Source organism: Tursiops truncatus, chromosome X (assembly GCF_011762595.2).
Source record: "Tursiops truncatus isolate mTurTru1 chromosome X, mTurTru1.mat.Y, whole genome shotgun sequence".
In the NCBI taxonomy this organism is placed as follows: domain Eukaryota; kingdom Metazoa; phylum Chordata; class Mammalia; order Artiodactyla; family Delphinidae; genus Tursiops; species Tursiops truncatus.
This window is the reverse complement of record NC_047055.1, coordinates 112868767-112890363: the sequence shown is the minus strand read 5'-3', so window position 1 is coordinate 112890363 and position 21597 is coordinate 112868767. Positions and strand designations below refer to the sequence as shown.

The following is a 21597-nucleotide window of genomic DNA, read 5'->3' as shown; positions in this document are numbered from 1 at the left end:
CTGGCCATCTAAAAGCCACCTAAAAACAACAGAGCCCAGATTTACTGGACAGGAGGGACCTCTAGTAACTCCTACCAGAATTTAGATCTTACTTCATCCACTGCTGCTCAATTCCAACATACTTGAGGGCAGGTCAATGGAAAGAATCTGTGAAGTGGAGGAGACAGCCTACGAATTCAGCGTCAGGAAGTCAACAAATCCTTACCAAGTGCCACGTGGGATGGGTACTAGTTGCTTGGAGTATTAAGTTTCAACTGGCAGTGGGGTTGGGGGAGAGTGGGGACGTCAGTAAACTATATCCTGTCCCCCATATTTTGCTTTCTAGTATCTTTTTTTGGTAAGAATGACCTAAAAATAAATCATTTTTATACTTTATAAGTACGATTGAGATATGTCCATTTACCAGTTTTTTCAAAAGAAAGATGCCATATATAAGCAAACTATGTTTACTCACAGAGGTGAATGGATTCACTGGGCTTAATTTCAGACCACTCACAGTAAAGTATCTGTGATATAAAGTATAGCATAATTTAAGCCACGTATATGTTGCTCTTCCACTAACAAGAGAAGAAAACTGTGTAGCATTATGCTGCAAACTGGGGTGCATTCATCACTTCAAACGGCAACAGTGTCGCCATCATCATCCGTGATGCCACACTTCACAGTTTCGCCTCCGGGCTCCCTGGGAGCCTCTGACTATACTACCTCATACTTTCACCTTCGGCAGCTTCCTTCCACTCTTTTATAAAGGGATCTGCTTTGACATGACTCTCTTTGGCAAACTTTTTGCGACATATTTCTTAAAGGCTTTTCTAAGCAGCAGCTAATGACCTCCTCTTCCAAAAGTTCTGTGTCATACATCACCTTCAAGATGTGGGCAGCTTTAAGAAGGAGAACTTGATGTACTGCTACTGCACGCTGTGATGAGGGTAATGCTGAGCTTTCCTGTTTATACTGGCAAAATTGTAGGAAATTTCTTAATTTGTTCTCTTAATCGTCTCATTAAAATGACCACCAGTCAACACAAGAGGACCCTTGGCTTTTACATCTACTTCAACGATACCCTCTTTCTTTTTAACAGAATCAACTGCACCTTCAAGGTCATCACTAGGTGCCGGGCCTTTTGCTGAGTTTTCACCCATTCTGCGCTCTAAGCTTCCCAAGTGGTGTGCATCCCCACAGCCTGTGGAGGGCAACTGAGTTCATTTGGTGGTGGTGATGGTGGTGACTCGTTGCTAGATATGGGGCCATTTTTCTTTCTCTTTAAGCCTTCTAATTTCCTTTTTTCCCCCCATGTACCCATTTCCTTTTTCTTAGGTGGTTCTTGGAGAATGAATATGCAGCCCTTATGATCTGCATCAAGCATGCCTCACTAGCCACAGGCTTTACAAAAATTACTTAGCAAGAACAAGTATTTTGGATGCAAGGTTTTCATTCTCAGGACAGAGAACACGTTTTTTAATGAACCCACCCACCAAGTCTTGAAACTTTAGCCTTGTGAGATCCAACGACAATCCAATGGTCATTCTAAACATCAAAATGGTCTTTGCTCCCAGCTCACAACCAATTGTGAGGGATACACTGGAGGCCAATCAAGCACCTTTATCATGTCAACCATCTCCTTTTGTTCCATTTATTCTATTTCTTTTGCCCCCCAACCTTAACAGTCACACAGAGTATCAGGTATGGACAGAACTGGTCTGATACAATGCAGCTGGCATTGAGGCTATTTTTGCTTACTGGTAAGCTTGGTAAGATGCAGAGATATTTTATTATATTCTGGTTACTACTGCTGCGTGAAAAAATCACCTCAAAATTTAATGGTACAAGTTTGAGTTCTGGTTCCAAGTTAAGATGGAATAAATACATCCCACCCTGTCTTCTCCATGAATGCAGCTATAAAAACTAGACAGAGTGGATGGAATAGCTATTTTAGGAGTGTGAAAAGTAAGTGGTAGCAAGCAGCCTGGAGAAGACGACTAGATTTCAGAGAACCACCAAATCGACAGCCAGTTCCACACTTTCCCCCAGTCTCCCCCAGCCTGGCCTAAAGGCAGCCTGAAACCCAGAACTGGGCGTTAGGTGCGGACACAGACAGCATCAGGAGAAACCCTCTAGAAAAAGGCAGGAAAGGGGCCTCCTAATGCTCAGAGAGAGTGAGGGAATTCTCTACGTCTTCCTCTTCCTTGTCCTCTTGTACCCCCAGGGCCCCTGCAATCCCGCAGTGGTGACAGCAGAGACAGTCAGTGGCAGAGCGGGCCCACAGATGCCTGGAACTCCGAGAGGGCAATCTGTTGCTCTAGTTGAAGGAGCTGTGGTCCCAAGGGTGGTAGCGGTGAATCTCCATTGCTTTTTTTTTTCTCCTTCTGAATGCCTGGCCTCAGACATGGGCCCAGTTGTGGGAAGTGTGAGGCCGAATGGAATAACTGGCCACAGGACTGAAAAGGCAGCCCCAGTTAACCAGAGAAATCACAAAGCTGAACAGCACTAAAAGGGCTTTGAAGTCAGAACTGACACCACAACTGAAACGGACCTTGGCAACTTGAAACAACTAGGCCGACTGCCTGCTAAAGCAAAAATATCAACAGACTCCACAGGATATAAACAAGGGCCAGAATCTCATAAAATAATATTCAAAACGCTCAGGATAGGCTCCTCAATTACTTGGCATTCAAAGACGCAGGAAAATGTCAACTCACATGAGAAAAGACAATGGGCAGACTCCAATGACAAGATGATCCAGACATGAGAATTATCTGACAATGACTTTAAAGCAGTTATTATAAAAAGTCTCCAAGAAGTGAGGGTAAACACTCCTGAAAAGAATGGAAAAAATAGAAAGTCTTAACAACTAAAGAGCCAAATGAAACTTTTAGGAACGAAAATTTTAATAAGCAAAAGAAAAAACTCACTAGAGGGGCTCACAAGAAGAATGGAGATGATAGAGGGTCAGTGAAATTAAAGACGGTTCAATGGAAATGATCCAGTCTGAACAACAGAAAAAAGACAAAGGGTTTAGGCCCCAATGCAGAAAGATCTCCTAGGGACTTCCCTGGTGGCACAGTGGTTAGGAATCCGCCTGCCAATGCAGGGGACACGGGTTTGAGCCCAGGTCCGGGAAGATCCCACATGCCACGGAGCAACTAAGCCCGTGCACCACAACTACTGAGCCTGTGCTCTAGAGCCCGTGCTCCGCAAATGAGAGAAGCCACCGCAATGAGAGGCCCATGCACTGCAACGAAGGGTAGCCCCCGCTCGCCGCAACTAGAGAAAGCCGGCACACAGCAATGAATACCCAATGCAGCCAAAAATAAATAAATAAATTTATTTACATAAAAAAGAAAGATCTCCTAGAAATCAAGACCCTCTCCCAAAGACCCATAAACCAATAGGAAAAAAGGGGGGAGGGTTATAGATAGATAGCGCTAAGAAAAAAAGGGAAATATGGTCAACTTCGCTCAGAGTAAGAGAAATACAAACTAAAACTAATTGAGATATCATCCCTCAACCATCAGGTTAACAAGAGTCTAAAATATTGGCAACCTATTTTATTACTGAGGCTGTAAAGAAAGATAATGGTATAACCCACAGATAGGAATCTGACACTGTTTACCAAAATTACAGGTGCATTTATTCTTTAATTCACAAATACCACTTTGGGCTACCTAATCACAAATACACCCATACATGTATTAAATGGCCCATGTATGAAGTTATTCATCGCAGCTTAGTAGCAAAAAACTATACATCCAGGTGTCCCGTAAAAAAGGTATTGGTAGAATAAACAATGATACATCCACCCAATGAAGTACTACTCAGCTATAAAGAAGAATAAGGAAGATTCCCACATTCTGATTTGGAAAGGTGTCCTGGCTAAACTGTATTTGGTCTGGTACCTTTTAAGTAAGAAAGGGAGAATAAGAATGCCAGACAGTACATATTTTCGGCTCTGTGGGCCACACAGTCTCCACCATTGTAGCCCCAAAGTGGCCACAGGAGAATGGATGCGTTCCAATAAAACTTTAGTTACAAGATAAAGGCAGCCAGCTTACAGGTTGTAGCTTGCTGACAACGGACATAAAGAAACACTGAAAGGATGAATAAGAAACTAAAAAAACTTAGAGGAAACAGCACAGATGGGATAAAAACAGACAAATTGGACTTCAAAATTAAAAACTCATGCGTTAAAGAACAGCATCAAGAAAGTTAAAAGATAAATCACCGAACGGGAGAAAATATTTGCAAATCGTATATCTGACAAGGGATTATGTCTCCAGATTATATAAAGGATTCTTACAGCTCAACAAGATGTCAAATAGCCCAACTGAAAAAAAGGACAAAGGATTTGAAAAGACATTTCTGCAAAGATATACAAATGGTCAATAAACACATGAAAAGACATTCAACATCCTTAGTCATCAAGGAAATTCAAATCAAAACCAAAATGAGATAACACTTCAAACCTACTAGGATGACTATAATTTAAAAAAGAAAGACAGAAAATAACAAGTGTTGGTGAGGATGTGGTGAAATTGGAACGCTCACACATTGCTGATGGGAATGTAAAATGGTGCAGCTGCTTTGGAAAATTTTTCTGGAAAGGAGTTCCTCAAAAGGTTAAATATAAGGTGGATGCAACCCAAGTGTCCATCAATGGATGAATGGATAAACAAAATGTGGTCTATCCATACAGCAGAGTATTATTCAGCCTTAAAAAGGAAGGAAATTCTGACACATGCTACAACATGGATGAACTTTGAGGACATTATGCTAAATGAAAAAAGCCAGCCACACACACACCCAGAACACTGTACGATTCCACTTACAAAACGTACCTAGAGTAGTCAAACTCAGAGACAGAAAGTAGAATGGTGGTTACTGGTAGCTGGGGGAAGGGCAGAGTGGGGAATCGCGGTTTAATGGGTACAGAGTTCTCGTTTTGTAAGATGAAAGAGTTCTGGAGACTGGTTACACAACAATATGAATGTACCACACTACTGAAAGGCACACTTAGAAACAGTTAAGATGGTAAATTTTATGATGTGTTTCTTTATCACAATAAAAAACTTGTAAGAGAACATTAGAGTTACCATATGACCCAGAAATCCCACTGCTAGGTGTATACCCGAGAGAAATGCAAACACAAGTCCACACAAAAACTTGTAGCATTATTCACAACAGCCCAAACTGAAAATAACCCCATCAACGGAAGGATGGAAAAATACAATGTGGTGTATCCATACAACAAAATACTATTCAGCAATAAAAAAGTAATGAAGTACTGATACATGCCACAACATGGATGAATCTTGAAAACACATTAAGTGAAAGAAGACAGTCACAACGAACCAGCATTACACGATTCCATTTATATTGAATAAACAAATCTCTAGAGACAGATAGTTGTTACTCCTGGCCAGGCTGGCAAACAGAAGCGATCATACTCTGAGGTGCTGTCGGCATTCACTTGTCTTTTTTGATCCACGTGCTGGGTTACATGGTGTGTACAGTTTGTGAAAAGTCACAGAGCAGTACACAAGACTGTACCCTTTCCTGTATATATGCTATACCTCAATTAGAAGGAAAAATCAAGAGCTCATCACAAAGCGGGGTTTTGTGCCTTCTCACCTCCTTTCTGCAGCACAGGACCAGGAATGGAGTTAGCATGGATCTCCAACCTCAAAACTTAGGGGAAAAAAAATTTTTTTTAACCAACTGCAGAACTATAACTCGACCCTACAACAGGATGATCGTCCAAAGGATGTGAGCCCCCAGTCTTTACTATTTCACAGAGCACATTTCCTTCCATACTGAGGTTCTGGTGTGTTTATTGCTGGGAGCAAAAGGAAGGCAAAGACATGGGGGACTGACATTTACTGAGCACTTACTAAGTTCAGGGCACTTGCTTGAATCTCTACCTAAAGGTTTGTTAAATGGGGGTCAGAGATGTTAAGTAAGTTATCCAGGGTCACACAGCCTATAAATGACAGGGCAGAAATTAAAACCTGATCCGTAAAGCCAATGTCCTTTCCCCTCTGCCACTCGTATTGCTGGGCGCAGTGGGATACAACGATGGAACACATGTTGGTAAAGTTTCATCACGGATCTGTTTTGTCAGTTTTTACTCCAGAAGGCAGAAAGGCAATTTGCCTAAAGGACAACCTGCATTTCATACACGTTCCTGGATGGTGAGATGAAAGAGAGGCAGCCATGGTCCTGCCAGCTAGACTCCAAGTCCTGGGAGTACTCATCCAGGGGCAAGACCCATCTCCCGGATGTTTAAAGCAAGGTGTCAGGCTTGGTTTATCCAAAGTCACCTGTGTCAAACTGAATTTGAGATGAATCACAGCCCTCAATGTAAAAGCTAAAACTATAAAGCTTTCAGAAGAACACGTAGAAGAGGAGCCTCAAAACCACAACCTGGACGTAGGCAAAGATTTCTTAGACAGGACACAGAAGGCAAACTTAACAGGAAAAGAGCCTAAATTAGATTTAATCAAAGTTAAAATTTTCTGCTCATCAAATGTCACAAGTAGATGAATAAGCAAGCCACAGTCTGGGAGCAAATGTTCACAAAATATACTTCCGACAAAGCACTTGAATCCGGAATACATAAAGAACTCTTCTAATTCAATACTAAGATGACAACCCAACTAAACGGGTAAATGGCTTGAACAGACATCTCACAAAGGAAGGTGTCTGCATGGCTAAACAGCACATGAAAAGGTGCTCAACATCACTGATCATCAGGGAAAGGTGACTTAAAACCATAATGAGAAACCACCACACCCCCCAACTAGCAGGGCCAAAATAGAAAAGCTCAGTAATACAAAGTGCTGGTGAGGGTACGAAGCCACGGGAACTCTTGGTGCACCGGTGCTAGGAATATAAAATGGTACCACTTTGAAAAAAAGTTTGGAAGTTTCTTTAATAGTTTAACATACACCTACCCTTTGATCCAGCCATTCCACTCCGAGGTATTTACCCGAGAGGAATAAAAAACATTTGCCATTAAAAAGACCTACAGACAAATGTTCACAGTAGCTTGATTTATAATAGCCCCAAACTGGGAACAACCCAAACGTCCTTCAACAGGAGAATAGCTAAACCAACTGTGATATATTCACGCAATGGAATAGTACTTGGCATTAAAAAGGAACAAGCTACTGGTAACAGCAACAGTACGGATGAATCTCAAAAAAGTCACGCTGAGTGAAGGAAGCCCGACACTGAAGAGTACACACTGCCTGAGTCCATTTACACAAAACTCTAGAAAAGGCGAATCTAATCTAAGCATGAGAGTCATCGCCCGGGGCCAGGAATGGGAGTGGAAAGGGGAACGAGTGGGAGGGGACATAAGGCAACTTTCTGGGCAGATGGAAACCATATTGTGATAGGATTTGCTTACCTAGGTTTAGCCGTTTCTCAAGGTTGTACAACTAAGATTTGTGCATTTCAATGCATATACATTTTTATACTAACAATGTTGAAACGTATAATCAAGTACGGGGTGGGGAGAGGTCAAGAAGAAATAAAGATGGCAGAATATTAATAATTGTTGAAGCTGCGTAATGCACATGCTTGAAATTTTCCATAATAAAAAAATTGAAGAAAAAAATCATTTACATCGAATGCTCCCGCTCTCCCCCTGCCCCTCCGTGTCCAGTTCTGCCTGGCCGCTGGGCTGCCCTCCCGCAGCCCCAGCTCCTGAGTGAACTCTGCTTCCTGCCAAGGTCTGCCGCTTGACTCCTTTCTGCTCTACAACTCCCCACCGCCAACCAAGCCCCTATAACCGCCAGGCATTTTTGGCAAGCCCTGTCACACCCAATAGCTCAAAACCTGTTCAAGGGACTGGGAAACAACAAGCTTTCCAGCTTGCTTTTCAAGAGTTCAGTCCTCTCCCGCCTACACTGTCTGACCAGGATTTAAACAGCACCTATCTCAAAGCCTGATACTTAGAAGGCTTTAAAAGATAGTTTATGGCTTGTATTCCAAAAATACGTCTGTAAGTTGACAACTGGGAACTGAACATGCATTTTCCTGCATAACAAATAATATACAGCCAGTAATGCAGTGGTCCAGTCCACAAGTATCTATCTACCCACTGTATGCACTCAAGGCTCCAACAGCAATGCCTCAATTCAATGCTACAGGTGCAATGCTTCTCTCATCAGTCAGTTCACATGACTAAAAGTTGAGGAAAGTTCCAGGCTCAATGCTGAGTCAGTAGCAGTAAAAGTGGTTCAAAAGGAAGGAGGCTCCGGGAAGGGCCCCTCTGAGCAAGCCAGAAGCCACGTGCAGCAGAGGACAGCTGAGGTCCGGCCAGCGGCTCGTGTGCACGGGTCCCTGGGTGTACAGTCATTGTTGCCTGAGCCGGCTGGTGGGGAGAGAGGAAAAGTGGGAGAAGGCTTCTGACTTACAGCCCCATCTTTAATCTCCTATTGCACTTGCTTGAAATAAAATCACATTTATATTATAGAAAATAAACATTATAGAACATGTGGACAAACAACAAGAACCAGTCTGCCCAGCACACAATCCAAACCACTGTTTCCATTCCAGTGTGGCCGGTGTGAGCTCTTCTAGTCTCTTCTATTAGATATGTACCACCCAGAAATGTGTCGTTACGATGTACCTTATTTTTTAATAAAATCACAATCGCACTATGCCTGGCCACCATTTTCACCTTGGTTTCTATAGGAAACCACATTCTGATTTCCTTTTGAGAGTGCCCAACAAACTTTGCTTCATCTCGACAGGAGAAACCAAGTGTCATCTGTGTCCACTGAGAGTTATTCTAAAAAGGAGCTGGATACATATTCCTAGGAAACACTCAAAGTGTAGCAAAGAAAAGTGCATCTGGTTCCCTGCCATTGAAGAGTTCACTGTCTGGCAGAAGATCAACCATTAAATCAATAATTATTTAATCGCAATTGTGTTACTTGCTAGGAAAGAAAACCACAGTGTGTGTACAACTGACGGGGGGCGGGAGAAGTTCGTGAAGGCTTCTGTGAAGACCTGAGATGTGAAGGCTGAAGGAGCTTTGGGCAGAGGAGGACTGCCAGGTGGTGGAGGGTGCCAGGATACGGTGGCTTCTAAGCAGATGACATGGACTGGAATGCACCGAGATTGGCCCAACCTTGAAAGACCAGTTACAAAGCTGCTGACAGTAAGCTGGGTGAGAGAAGCCAATGCTTGGACCAAGATGGTGGCAGGCATTTCTAGCAGAATGCACAGCACGCTATATTAGTCAGGATGAGCTAGGCTGTGCTGACACATCAGACAAATCCCCCAAATTTCAGGGGCTTCACTGCCATCTTGAACACACAACCTTCAAGTTTGCCATGACAGAGGCAAACTTCCCTGGTAGAGAGAAGGGAAGCAGGTTTGAAAACCATTTGGAAGCAACAGGCTGGATTTGGCCATGAGGGACAGGGTGGAGTCAAGAATGACTCCTAGGTTTCTGACTTGAACTGCTAAATCGATGATTTCACTCATCAAAGTTTACTTACATAAGGGAAGGCAACGTCTAATATTGCCCTTACATTCTGCTGGAACTATTCATAGATTTGGCCAGTCTCCTGACCATGTATAGGTGGCACACCAAACGTGCATTCTACGACCACCACAGCCATGTGTCCACAGGACTGTCTTCCTTGGAACTTCGTGCATTTTCCAGAATGGTGAGGAAAGGGTATGCACCAAATTATTAGAAGTCTTAAGACACCTTTAAGTCGCTCTCGCTCTCTCTTTTCTTTTCTAATATTTATTTATTTATTGGGCTGTGCCAGGTCTTAGCTGCAGCATGCGGAACCTTTTCAGTTGCAGCATGCGGGATCTAGTTCCCTGACCAGGGACTGAACCCGGGCCCCCTGCATTCGGAGTGTGGATTCTTAGCCACTGGACCACCGGGGAAGACCCTACGTCTCTTTCTTAAGCAGGAGCCAATGCACCTGTGGATTAAGCCCATTAAACTCAGCTGAGAGATACATTCAGGCATTTCTAGCAGAACGCACAGCAAGCTATATTAGTCAGGATGAGCTACGCGATGCTGCCAGATCAGACAAATCCCCCAAATTCCAGGGGCTTAACTGCCATCTTGAACACACAACCTTCAAGTTTGCCATGACAGAGGCAAAGAGAGATGGAGGCGGCGTATCATCTAACTCTCAGTCGCTTTCAAAGTGACACTTGTTGATGCTGCTCACATTTCATTGGCCAGCACTCGTCAAAAGAACCCCAGCTAACTGCAAAGGAGATTAGGCAATGTGGAAGACTCTACGGAAGCCTGGTGGGCACGCTCTATGCCACATAACGCATCAAGCGAACGAAGAATCCATGAATAACATCATAGAAGGTGAAGCGAGACACAACCCACATGAAGGGCAGAGAATGGAACTAGAGCTGGCCTTATTTTAAACCATTATATATCCTTTTTTGTTGCAAAAATCCCAATCTTACTGTTGGCTAAAAACTAACAGAATCACTCCAGTGTCATTTAATACAAAAGGAAAAAATCACCTAGCCTCCAAAACCAGTGAAACCAGGGAAGAAGCTAGAATGTCTCCTCCCATGGCTGGTATGAACCTGATGGCCCAAGCATTTCCATTCCATTTTCTTGGCCCACAGCAGCATAGTGAGGGGCCCCACGATTGGCATATATTTTTACCAGTGACAGTCCATTACATGAGATGACACATGACCTGACTTTCTCTTGGAAAGGCATGCCCTAGGAGACAACTTTCTAGCAGTTGGGCTATATTTTCATAACCCAAGTTGCACTCTCTTACCACTATAAAAACCACCCCCAGGGCTTCCCTGGTGGTGCAGTGGTTGAGAGTCCGCCTGCCGATGTAGGGGACACGGGTTCGTGCCCCGGTCCGGGAAGTTCCCACATGCCGCGGAGCGGCTGGGCCCGTGAGCCATGGCCGCTGAGCCTGCGCGTCCGGAGCCTGTGCTCCGCAACGGGAGAGGCCACAACAGCGAGAGGCCCGCGTAACGCAAAAAAAGAAAAGAAAAGAAAAAAAAAACCACCCCCAAGTCTTAGGAGCCTGACTAAATAAAAGCTTCTCTCTTGCTTATGCAAAATCCAAAGTGGATGATCCTGGTCCTACAGCTATCCTCAGAAGAGTGGTTCAGGGATCCAGGTACCTTCCATCATGTGCTACTGCCGTCTTCCACAGCCAGCCTCCAAGGGCCCCACGGAGACCACAGAAAGGGATGAGAGAGTACGGGAAGATCTACAGATATGCCAGCGCCTTGGCCCAAAGTGACAGACATGACTAATACTCACATTTCATTGGCCAGAACTAGTTATATGGCCCACACAGACTCAAAGGGTGCTGGAAAATGTAGTCCCTGCTTCCCAGCAACAAGTAGGAGAATCAACCTCCTGACCACCTAGCTACCTCTGCCACTTTGTATCCTCCAAATGACTCTTGCCAGAAAAGGGGAATCATCAGGACACAGCAAAGTCAAGTAACTAACCTGGAGACTGATGTCTTGGTCTTTTAATCAATGTTCAGGAAATGCAAGGATTTCCTGTTGCAGGTGGCAATACCTCCCAACGTTTAAAATCACTGTGAACATAGCTGAAGAAAAAAATCAGAAGCAGGGCCCCCGAGTCAGGAAAGTAGCATGTATGTGAGGCTCAGAGAGGAGGGAGGGCAGGCAGAGTCAGGCACATCAGGTATGGGAAGCTCACCTGAGTCCCAGGTCCTGATCAAAGGGGCCGTTCTTGTCACTGGAGCAGTTAATAGCTAACTCAATAACCACAATAATGTATTCAACTACAGCATCCTGAGAGAACAGTTTCTGTGGTCAAGATGTTTGGAAAAGCATGAGACAGAGTTACCCAGGTTTCCTTCCTGTAGGATGTCCGAGTTTTCCATACATTCACAAGCACTGAGAACCTCCAGGAGGGAGACACAGCACGCACCCGAGGAAGCTGCTCTGTGCAAACACACCCAACACACACAGTACATTAGCTAAAGTCGTGACTATGAATTCTGTTCAAGTAGAGAAATGGGCACCTCAACAAAAGGCGCCAAGGCATATTCAGAAAAGGCGGTTTCTTCTAAAAAACAAAAAAAGAGAGACATGTTTTGTTCTCCAAATCCTAGAAGTAACCGAGTGATGGACCCTCACTTGCTGAATTTGATAGCTTTACTGAATTTGAGACTCTCATCTTTGAGGATGGATGCTGGATGTTAAAAACAAACAAACAAAAAACCCAAAAGAAACAAACAAAAAACCAGGTCCTTCTATGGGCCAAAGGCACACAGAGATGAGCGCCACCTCTGCTAAAAGTAAAAAGAACGTCCCTCAAAAAATTAAACATAGAATTACCGTTTGACACAGTAATTCCACGTCCCGGTATACACCCAAAAATGTGAAAGCAGAGACTTGAACAGAAATTTATCCACCATGGTCATTACAGCATTATTCACCATAGCCTAAGACATCACGCTAAGTGAAATAAGTCAGTCACAGAAAGACAAATACTGTATGATTCCACTCATATGAGGCATCAAGAGGAGTCAAATTCACAGAGACAGAGGGTAGGACAGTGGGTAGCAGGGGCTGGGGGAGTGAGGAGTGGCAAGTTATTAAGGAGTACAGAGATTCTGTTTGGGATGATGAAAAAGTTCTGGAAATGGAGAGTGGGGATGACTGCATAGCAGTGCGACTGTACTTAATGACTCTGAAATCCACACTTAAAAATGGTTTCAACGGCAAATTTTATATTACGTACACTTTACCATAATTTTTTTTAAAAAAAAAGCCAATGAGCTGCTCGTCAGCCCTCATGGCTTACGGCGGTTTTCTTTCACAACAGCGCCCACGTGCCCCCTTGCATGGGTTGATAGCTCTCCTGCAGCCCATCAAATCACCCAGGCACTGGTGACACATAACCTCCTATTCAGACCCACAAAGGACCACATAAAACTGCACAAGGAGATGGAAAACACGATCCAACCCAGCCTTGACTCATTATGACAACAGGAAATGGGAAGTGCTTAAATTTCACATCTATGATCCCCCCCCCCCCCCCGGCCCGAAACACACCTGGGACAGTTCAACAGTTCTTGGAGAGCAAGGTTGTAGAACTTCTACAAAAAAGCCAAAGTGACAGATTTATATCTTTTTGGTGGAGACACCAAAAAGCTGTGAATGGCAGAGATCAGGAAGCCGGGGTGGGGGCTGTTTAAATCCGTGAACCGACTTCTTGGAGTTTCGTATATTGTTTGTCAAACCTATGAAAAGAACTTACTGGTTATGATGATGTACTGAAAAACGATTTATTCAAGACCAGGCTGAGGCCAACCAAAGGAGGTACATACTGCAGCTGAAAATTCTAGGCAATGAGGACCCAGAACGAAGGCTTGTTTTACACACACACACACACACACACACACACACACAGAGAAGCAAAGCCACTGCACGCCAATTTTCAGAGTCGGCACCAGCAGGCAGGAGGTTACAGCTGTGCCTAATGGCCAAATGGACATTTAACCATTCAGAGAAGAGTCTGTTCAAACTCCATTTTCAGCAGAGAATGAACAGAAGTCGAGAAAACCGAGTGGTTCCAGGTGAAATGGGCTCCTGAACAACTTTTCTAAAAAAGATGTTGCGCTGAAGAGTCTACTCTGAGTGGTCAGAAACATCCAGGGAGTGTTTTCAGAGGCCCAGCAGCCACTTGTTTAAACAAGCTTGTTAAACAGCTTCCAGCTGGGGAGGATTTGCTCTGCAGAAAACAGATCCCGGCAAAGAATGGATGGTAATAAAGCTAGCTTACCATCTCATCAGCACGGTGTGGCCGCCGCCATTTACCTTCTCACAAGCTTTTGGGGTTAGGGCAGGCATGTTACTCCTGTTTGACCAGTGGAGAAACCAAGGCACAGGGTCTCCCAGGTGAACTACTGTCCCACAATGCTTGTGAATATCACCCAAGTGCCAGAGGCTTGTCACATAGCTTCCAAAGGTTCGGTAAGGAAAACAGCCAAGCAACAATCCGTTCCACACCTGGAGGAACTCGTGCCAATCAAAAGTACTGATTTAAGGCTGGGTTCTTCTGGCACACTTATTACAGTGAGCTGAGTGTCCCGTTCCGGCAACGGAGGAGATCCTGAAGCCGGGAATGTTTGTGCACTACAGGATAAAATATATCTGTCACACTGGTAGTAGAGCACAGCCCCACTGTCAATCTGTGTTAAGTGTGCAAAAGAACACCGGGGCATTTCTAAGAGACGCCCCCTCCCCCCGTCCCCCATTGTAATAGACCATTACCCACCCTTGACTGCAAAATGGAATCATGTGGGAAGCATTCGACAATCCTGAGGCCTCAGATTCTGATATCATTGGTCTGGGATACAGTCTGGGCATTACGAGTTTGAAAAGCTCCCACAGGTGATTCTAACGTGTAGCCAGGGTTGGGACCCACAGGAGTGAGAAACTAACATGAATAACTAGTGGAGGGCGGGGAACTCAGCCTCGACTGGGTTACAGGCTGTTTCTTGGATCATCTGATGTTTAAGAAAACTGAATAAAGAACTATGAAAGCCAGGGGCCTCTGTTTTCTTACCTGTAAAGGGTACAAGGCTACCTACTCTGCCCTCCCCAAAAGGTGGGGCGGTCCTGTCGAAAAGAGTCAGCTGGTGCTAGGATGGGGAGGAAGAGATGGTGCTTCGGTGGCGTGGGCGAAGATAAGGAAAACTGGGAGGAATGGGGTGGGGGCGAAAGGGGACACCGCCTCACCTGCGTCGTAGAAGGCGTCGAGCATGGCTGTCTCCCCAAAGTCGAGCTCCCCGAAGGGCACGAAGGTGAGGTGGGCGCCCTCGGCCTCGCAGGCCCGCAGCAAGCACCGCCGCGCCCCCGCCTCGCGGCCGCCGGCCGCGCCACCCTGGGGGCTCTCGCTGCGCACGTACACGGCCCGCAGAGCCCGCCGCGGCCCGCCCCCGCCCTCGGCCGCCCCCTCGGGCTCCAGCGGCCACGCCGGCCCCGCCGCGCCCTCGTCCCCCGGCGGCAGCGGGCACTGTGCGGACTCGGCCGCCACCCCGAGCTCCCCAGCCGGAGGAGCCCCGCCGCCGCTCTCCATGTGGCGTCCCTGCGCGCCCTTCCTTGTCCCACCTCCGCGCGAGTGGCCGGCGGCTGTGGCACCTGCTCCTGCGACGCGGGAAGAGAGCTGGGGAAGCCAGCGCCCGCCGGTGGCCCCGGGACGGGCAGGCGACGGCGGGACCCCTCGGCTACATGCAGAAGCTCCAGCCCCGCAGCCCCCGAGCGCCCTTTGAAGGCTCGGGAGGGAGGGGCGGGGTCTTCGGACGTCAGGGCGAGCGGAGGGCGGGGGGAGGCCCGGGAAGGGCGGCGGGGCAGGAGCCCGCCGGGCGCCCCCTGCCGCCTCCCCCGGGCAGCGCCCTAAGAAGGGCGGATTCACGAATTTCAGGGTTTTGCTGTTGTTGCCGTCCCTCCAGCCTTAGGAGTCCCATTTTTTTCCCTCAAAACAATTTGAGGCTTTTCAAGCAGAGTAAAAGCTCTTTCAAAGCGCCAGCTGGATGTAAATCTTCAATTCCAAACTAAACACAGATGTAGTGTTAACCCAGAATCGAGATAAGATGCTTATTTAAAATACCTCTGAGTTTGTACTCCTTGTCCCCAGTTGCCAAGAGCATGGCCCTCCTGAGCTCATGCCCTGGAGACCCGCTTGTCCTGACTTTCACTGTGACCTTGACAAAAGCACCGTGATGCACCAGCATCAAATTTTGTTGGCCTGGAAAATACACTCCAAGTAGCCTGCCTGCCAGATCTAAGAAATGCTGTGAACCCAAAGGGCTCTTTACTCTGGATCTTACCCACCTCACGATTTTAGGCCCAAGTATTAAAAAGTAGTATTACCACTGCAGGTAGTACTTGTATTTATTTAAAAGGTAGGATGCACTGGATGTTGTCGCAAGGTTTTGGGGTTTTGGTGGTTTTTTTTTTTTTTTTTTTTTTGCGGTACGCGGGCCTCTCACTGTTGTGGCCTCTCCCGTTGCGGAGCACAGGCTCCGGACGCGCAGGCTGAGCGGCCGTGGCTCACGGGCCCAGCTGCTCCGCGGCATGTGGGACCTCCCCGGACCGTGGCATGAACCCGTGTCCCCTGCTTCGGCAGGCGGACTCTCAACCACTGCGCCGCCAAAGAAGCCCGTTTTCATTTTTAATGATAGTTTTATTGAGATATAACTCACAAACCATCCAATTAACCCATTTAAATAGTTGTTAGTTTATCCGTGGAGTTGAGCAGCCATCATCATACTGTTTTAGAACATTTTCATCACCCCCAGAAAACCCCAGTACCCATCAACAACAGTCTCTCTCCACCTCCCACAACACCCCTCAGCCCCAGGCAACCACCAATCTACTTACTGTCTCTATAGATTTGGCTGTTCTGGACATTTCCTATAAATGGAATCATACAATGTGTGGATAGAGGTTTTCATTTGTTCTGGGTGTATACCTAGGAATGGGATTTCTGGGTCATGTGGCAACTTTATGTTTAAGCTTTGGAGAAGCTACCACTGCTTTCCAATGTAGCTCCACCATTTTCTATTTCCACCAGCAGTGTACAAGCATACCAACTTCTCCACACTCTCACCAACACTTGTTATTGTCTTTTTGATTATAGCCATCCTAGTGGGAGTGAAGTGATAGCTCACTGGGATTTTGATTTGCGTTTCTCTTAAAGACTAATGACGTTGAGCATTTTGTCGTGCGCTTATCCTCTATTTGCATAATTTCTTTGGAGAAAAGTCCATTCAGACCCTTTACCCTTTTAAAAACAGGGTATTTGTCTTTTTATTATTGAATTGCAAAAGGTCTTTATATATTACAGATACAAGGCCCTTATCAGATATGCGATTTGCAAATACTTTCTCCTCTTCTGTGGGCTGTCTTTTTACTTTCTTAATGGTGTCCTTTGCAGCATATCACAATCCATTTTGACACAAGCAGGATAGGACTTACCTTATAAAACAAAAATTTGCCTTCTCTTCATGTTTCAGCAATAATATAGTCCATCCCTCTACCTCACCCCCAAAAGAAAGCAGAAACTGCCAGCATAAATCTTTGGAGAAATTCTAATTCCTGTCCTGGTAGAAATTAGCAATTTCAGAAGTGATATCAATGTGCAACCTCTTTTGTAGCCAATGAATGGAAAATGGGCTCTGAGGAAATCTGAAAAAACACACAGGCCAGAATTAGGAAGAGGGAATCTAGAGAAAACTTCCAACACTTCTAAGATTTTTTTTAAACGTACGATGCTATAAAAGGACACATTTTCTTTGTAACCTTGTAATGCATAATAATAGTAATTTTCCTAATATGGCTGTTCATCTGAGATTATTTCAATGACTGGCACAGCCTTCAGAAGGGCAGAGATGCCCACTTCACAATTGCTTGCCAATGTCTTGCTGTTGCCCGCACTTCAATCTTCCTATGTTTCTTCCAGCTCTCACTAGGCCCTACTGACTAAGTGAGACTCATAGGAGGTGTGAATTCTGGCTTGAATAATATCTTTCTTTAAACACAACCCCTGCCGAGTAAAGAACCTGGCTAGCAGGTGCCTTCCTTGCAGTTGGCATGCACAGCCCACCTTCTCATTGTTTCTAGTAATTCGCACACCTGAAACATGTCCCAGTCCCTTCTCCCAATGTCCTTCCTACCTCCCCTGCCTCAGCCCCACTGATGAGAAAATTGCAAAATGCTGGATTAGTCTTTTCCTTGTAGTTGAACAATTGTTTGTTCTTACCTCCGCCTTGCCCCTTACTAAGTGCACATCCTGGAAAACACTTTGCCCCAGTGCAGAGATGTCATTTGGACTGGCACATGGAATTGAAGAATAGAGTAGAGGCACTGTAGCTAAAGGGTAAGATTAAATCTAGGTGTTCTTCTCATTTCCTCCATTTTATTTTAGGTTGGTTATTCATACCAGTTGTGGTCCCACTAGTTAGTTCTTTGACTCACACTGTAAACACTGTAAATATTTTAGTTACCACTTGAGTGGCAATTTCATTACTTTTTTCCTAAGAAAATACAGTGTACCCAAGGGCCAAGCAAATAGTGACAAAAGGGAAACAACGAGGTTGCACAATAGTATATGTATTTGGAAAAACTCTAACATATGTCGTAATTCAACAAGGATTTCTTGAGCATCTATTGTGTGTCAGGCACTGTCCTTGGTGCAGAGGTTATCATAGTGAACAAGACAGCCAAAGTCCCTGCCATTATGTTATAAGTAGATAGACAGATATACCTGTGTATAAATGCTATAAATATTGTATGGACATAGATATTATAATCTGCCATAAAGTACAAGAAAAACAAACAGGGTGGATAAAACTCATAAGAAGCATTAAGCATAGATTATATGTAAAATACTAGTTTATGAAATATAGGTGAAACTCATAGCATGTTTTTTTAAAAAAATTATTTATTTTTGGCTGCATTGGGTCTTCGTTGCCGCACGCGGGCTTTCTCTAGTTGCGTTGAGTGGGGGCTACTCTTTGTTGTGGTGCGTGGGCTTCTCAATGCGATGGCTTCTCTTGTTGCAGAGCACGGGCTCTAGGTGCGTGGGCTTCAGTAGTTGTGGTGCACGGGTTCAGTAGTTTTGGCGGGCTCTAGAGCGCAGGCTCAGTAGTTGCGGCGCACGGGCTTAGTTGCTCCGCGGCATGTGGATCTTCCCGGACCAGGGCTCAAGCCCGTGTCCCCTGCATTGGCAGGCGGATTCTTAACCACTGCACCACCAGGGAAGTCCCCATAGCATGTTTTAATTATACACCATGAGTGAGCAAGTAGATTGTGAGAAAAAGGTGGACTTCATAAGATTTAGTTAAAACAATAAGTTATTTCCCTCTACGACATGTTGCAGATGGAATATATGATGGAACAAACAAGACTATCACTTACAAATAGATACGAATGGAAAGACCAAGTCATTAGGTATGAGCATGCAATCTCTGAACTCACAGTTATGTCACCCCTAAATCAACCACCCATTCTGGTCTCACATTTGCCCTCTATCTTCTTGAAGGTATAGAATAGAGTTATAATAACTGTTTTAATATCCTTGTTTATGAATACTATTATCTGTTTTATTACTGGATCTTTTCCTATTGGTTGACTTTTCTCCTCATTGTGGGTCATTTTTTTCCTGCTTCTTTGCATGCCTGGTAATTTTTTATTAGATGCCACACACTGTGAATTTTACCTTAATGAGTACTGTGTATTTTTGTATTCCTATAAATATTCTTGAGCTTTGTTCTGGGACACAGTTATTTGGAAATAGTTTGAGCCTTCTGAGGCCTCCTTTTAAGCTTTGTTTTAAATGGGATCAGAGCAGCCTTTAGGCTAGGGGTAATTAATCCCTACTACTGAGGCAATGCCTCTCTGAATATTCTACCCAGTGTCTTGGGATTTATGATGTTTTCCATTCTGGCCAGTGGAAACAGAAACTATCTGGGCCCTGTGGGACCTCCAAGGATTGTTCCCTCTAATCCGTTCAGGTAGTTCTTTCCCCAGCCTTGAGTATTTTCTTTACACACAGGTGCTGGTCCGTACTCTACTGAAGATTCCCGATCTACACACCTCTGGAACTCTGTGCAGCCTTCTCCTCCCCAGTACTCACACCGTGGCCTCGTTGGCATTCCAGCTCCATAAGCTCAACTTCGAATGATAACTGGGCTCCCCTCGGCTTCCCTTTCTCTGTTCTATGGCCTGGAAACTCTCTCCGGCCCGTAAACTGGGAAATTGCAGGGCTCTATTTGTTTCCCCTTTCTCTGAGATCTCTGTCCTGTGTTGCGCTCCTTATATGATTTTTGCAACTTTTTCTGGAAAAGTCTAAAATTCTTTTAAGATGAGAAGACTTAAAAGTTTCAACATTAAAAAGAAAAGCATTTCTCCCTTCTCCACTCTAGGCCCGCTCCAGGCTGCCCACTTGCAGCAGGAAAAGGAGGAGCGGTGTTGGCTTCTCCCCTCTTCCGCCATGCCGGCCACCTCTCCAAGATGCGGGTGTGTAGGGAGAGGAGCTAAGGCAACCCCACTTATGGGCTGCTCATGCTGGGACCATACCCGGTCCAGGGGAAATGCATACCCTTCACGGCACACTTGTCTTCCATGTCCTGACAACTTCTTGGGAACATACGTAGCAGGCCATCTTTGAGTCCTTTCCCTAGGCTCATGGTGAGTAGTAGGCAACTCTCCAACACCTCCATTGGCAGAGAGGAACTCACCAGCACACCAATCTCTCTCCAAAACACTCTTCTAATTTCCAACTCTCTTTTCTGGGAATGCCCAGCCTCACTGTGAAAATGACTATTTTGTTTCTGGTACGAGACCTTCCAGAGCGCTCTTTTCTATCTGCCATCAACTTTCTGCTGCCAGTAACATTCCAGATGATACCTGCTTCATCAGCCTAGGGCCTGGAGTGAAGATGATGATAACATGAACCAAAGCCCCCACTTGACTTAAAATGGACATTGAAGAAGAACTTGAAAGAGATAAGGGTGTTAGCCATGCAGATATGTACAGGAAGAGCATTGCAGGCAGAGGCAAGGGCCAGTGCAAAGGCCCTAAGGCATCCTAGCATGCTCAAGCAACAGCAAGGCCAGAATCTCTAGATATTTAGAATCCCATCATCTCATTTTTTAAACATAACTAGTTTCTAGAAAGTTCTTCCATATATTTAAATGAAATCTTCTCTTATAACTACCACCCATTTATTCTTTTTTTAAAATTTTATTTATTTAATTAATTAATTTTATTTTTGGCTGATTTGTGTCTTCGTTGCTGCACATGGGCTTTCTCTAGTTGTGGCGAGCGGGGGCTACTCTTCGTTGTGGTGCGCGGGCTTCTCATTGCGGTGGCTTCTCTTCTTGCGCAGCACGGGCTCTAGGCGCGCAAGATTCAGTAGCTGTGGCACATGGGCTCAGTAGTTGTGGCTCACAGGCTCTAGAGCGCAGGCTCAGTAGTTGTGGCGCATGGGCCCGGCCGCTCAGTGGCATGTGGGATCTTCCCGGACCAGGGCTCAAACCTGTGTCCCCTGCATTGGTAGGTGGATTCTTAACCACTGCATCACCAGGCAAGCCCCCACCCATTTATTCTAATTTAATTCTCCTTCCACATGGCAGCTTTCCAAGTACTGCCCTCAGGTTTCTCCCACCTCCCACACCCTTCGATCATTTCTCCATGACACAATATCCAGGCTACTCACCACCTTGATGATTCTCCTCAGGAAGAGTCCCTATTTGTCTCTATTGCTGTTCTGTGCGTACAAAAGACTTTTTTAAAATTAAACTTTATTTTGAGATGATTGTAGAAATCATACAGAGATCTGGTGTACCCTTTAATCAGTTTGCCCCAATGGTAACATCTTGCCAAACTGTAGTACGCTATCAAGGATACTGATATCAAGATATCAGGATGTTGACATTAAGACAGTCAACATACAGAACAGTTTCATCACCACAAGGATCCCTCCTGCTGCCCTTTGACTGTCACACCCATCTCCCTTCTCACCCCTCATCCCTAACTGCTGGCAACCACTAATCTGATCTCCATTTCTATAAT

General features: G+C 45.2%; 1 protein-coding gene across 4 annotated transcripts in view; it reads right to left on the bottom strand.

Annotated features, from left to right (window-relative positions):
- The window catches only part of LOC101315670 (mitogen-activated protein kinase kinase kinase 15), a 100724-nt gene extending 85434 nt beyond the window's left edge, over positions 1-15290 (bottom strand). For 3 of the 4 annotated variants that reach the window (XM_073799220.1, XM_073799219.1, XM_073799221.1), the window contains exons 1-2: positions 14758-15290; positions 5629-5685 (exon numbers count right to left, since the gene is read on the bottom strand). In XM_073799220.1, coding sequence (XP_073655321.1) covers positions 5629-5685; positions 14758-15097 — 397 coding nt within the window. In that variant the 5' untranslated portion in view covers positions 15098-15290. The remainder of the gene's footprint in view (positions 1-5628; positions 5686-14757) is intronic. The other variant, XM_073799222.1, reaches the window with a different exon arrangement.
- Between the last annotated feature and the right edge of the window lie 6307 nt (positions 15291-21597).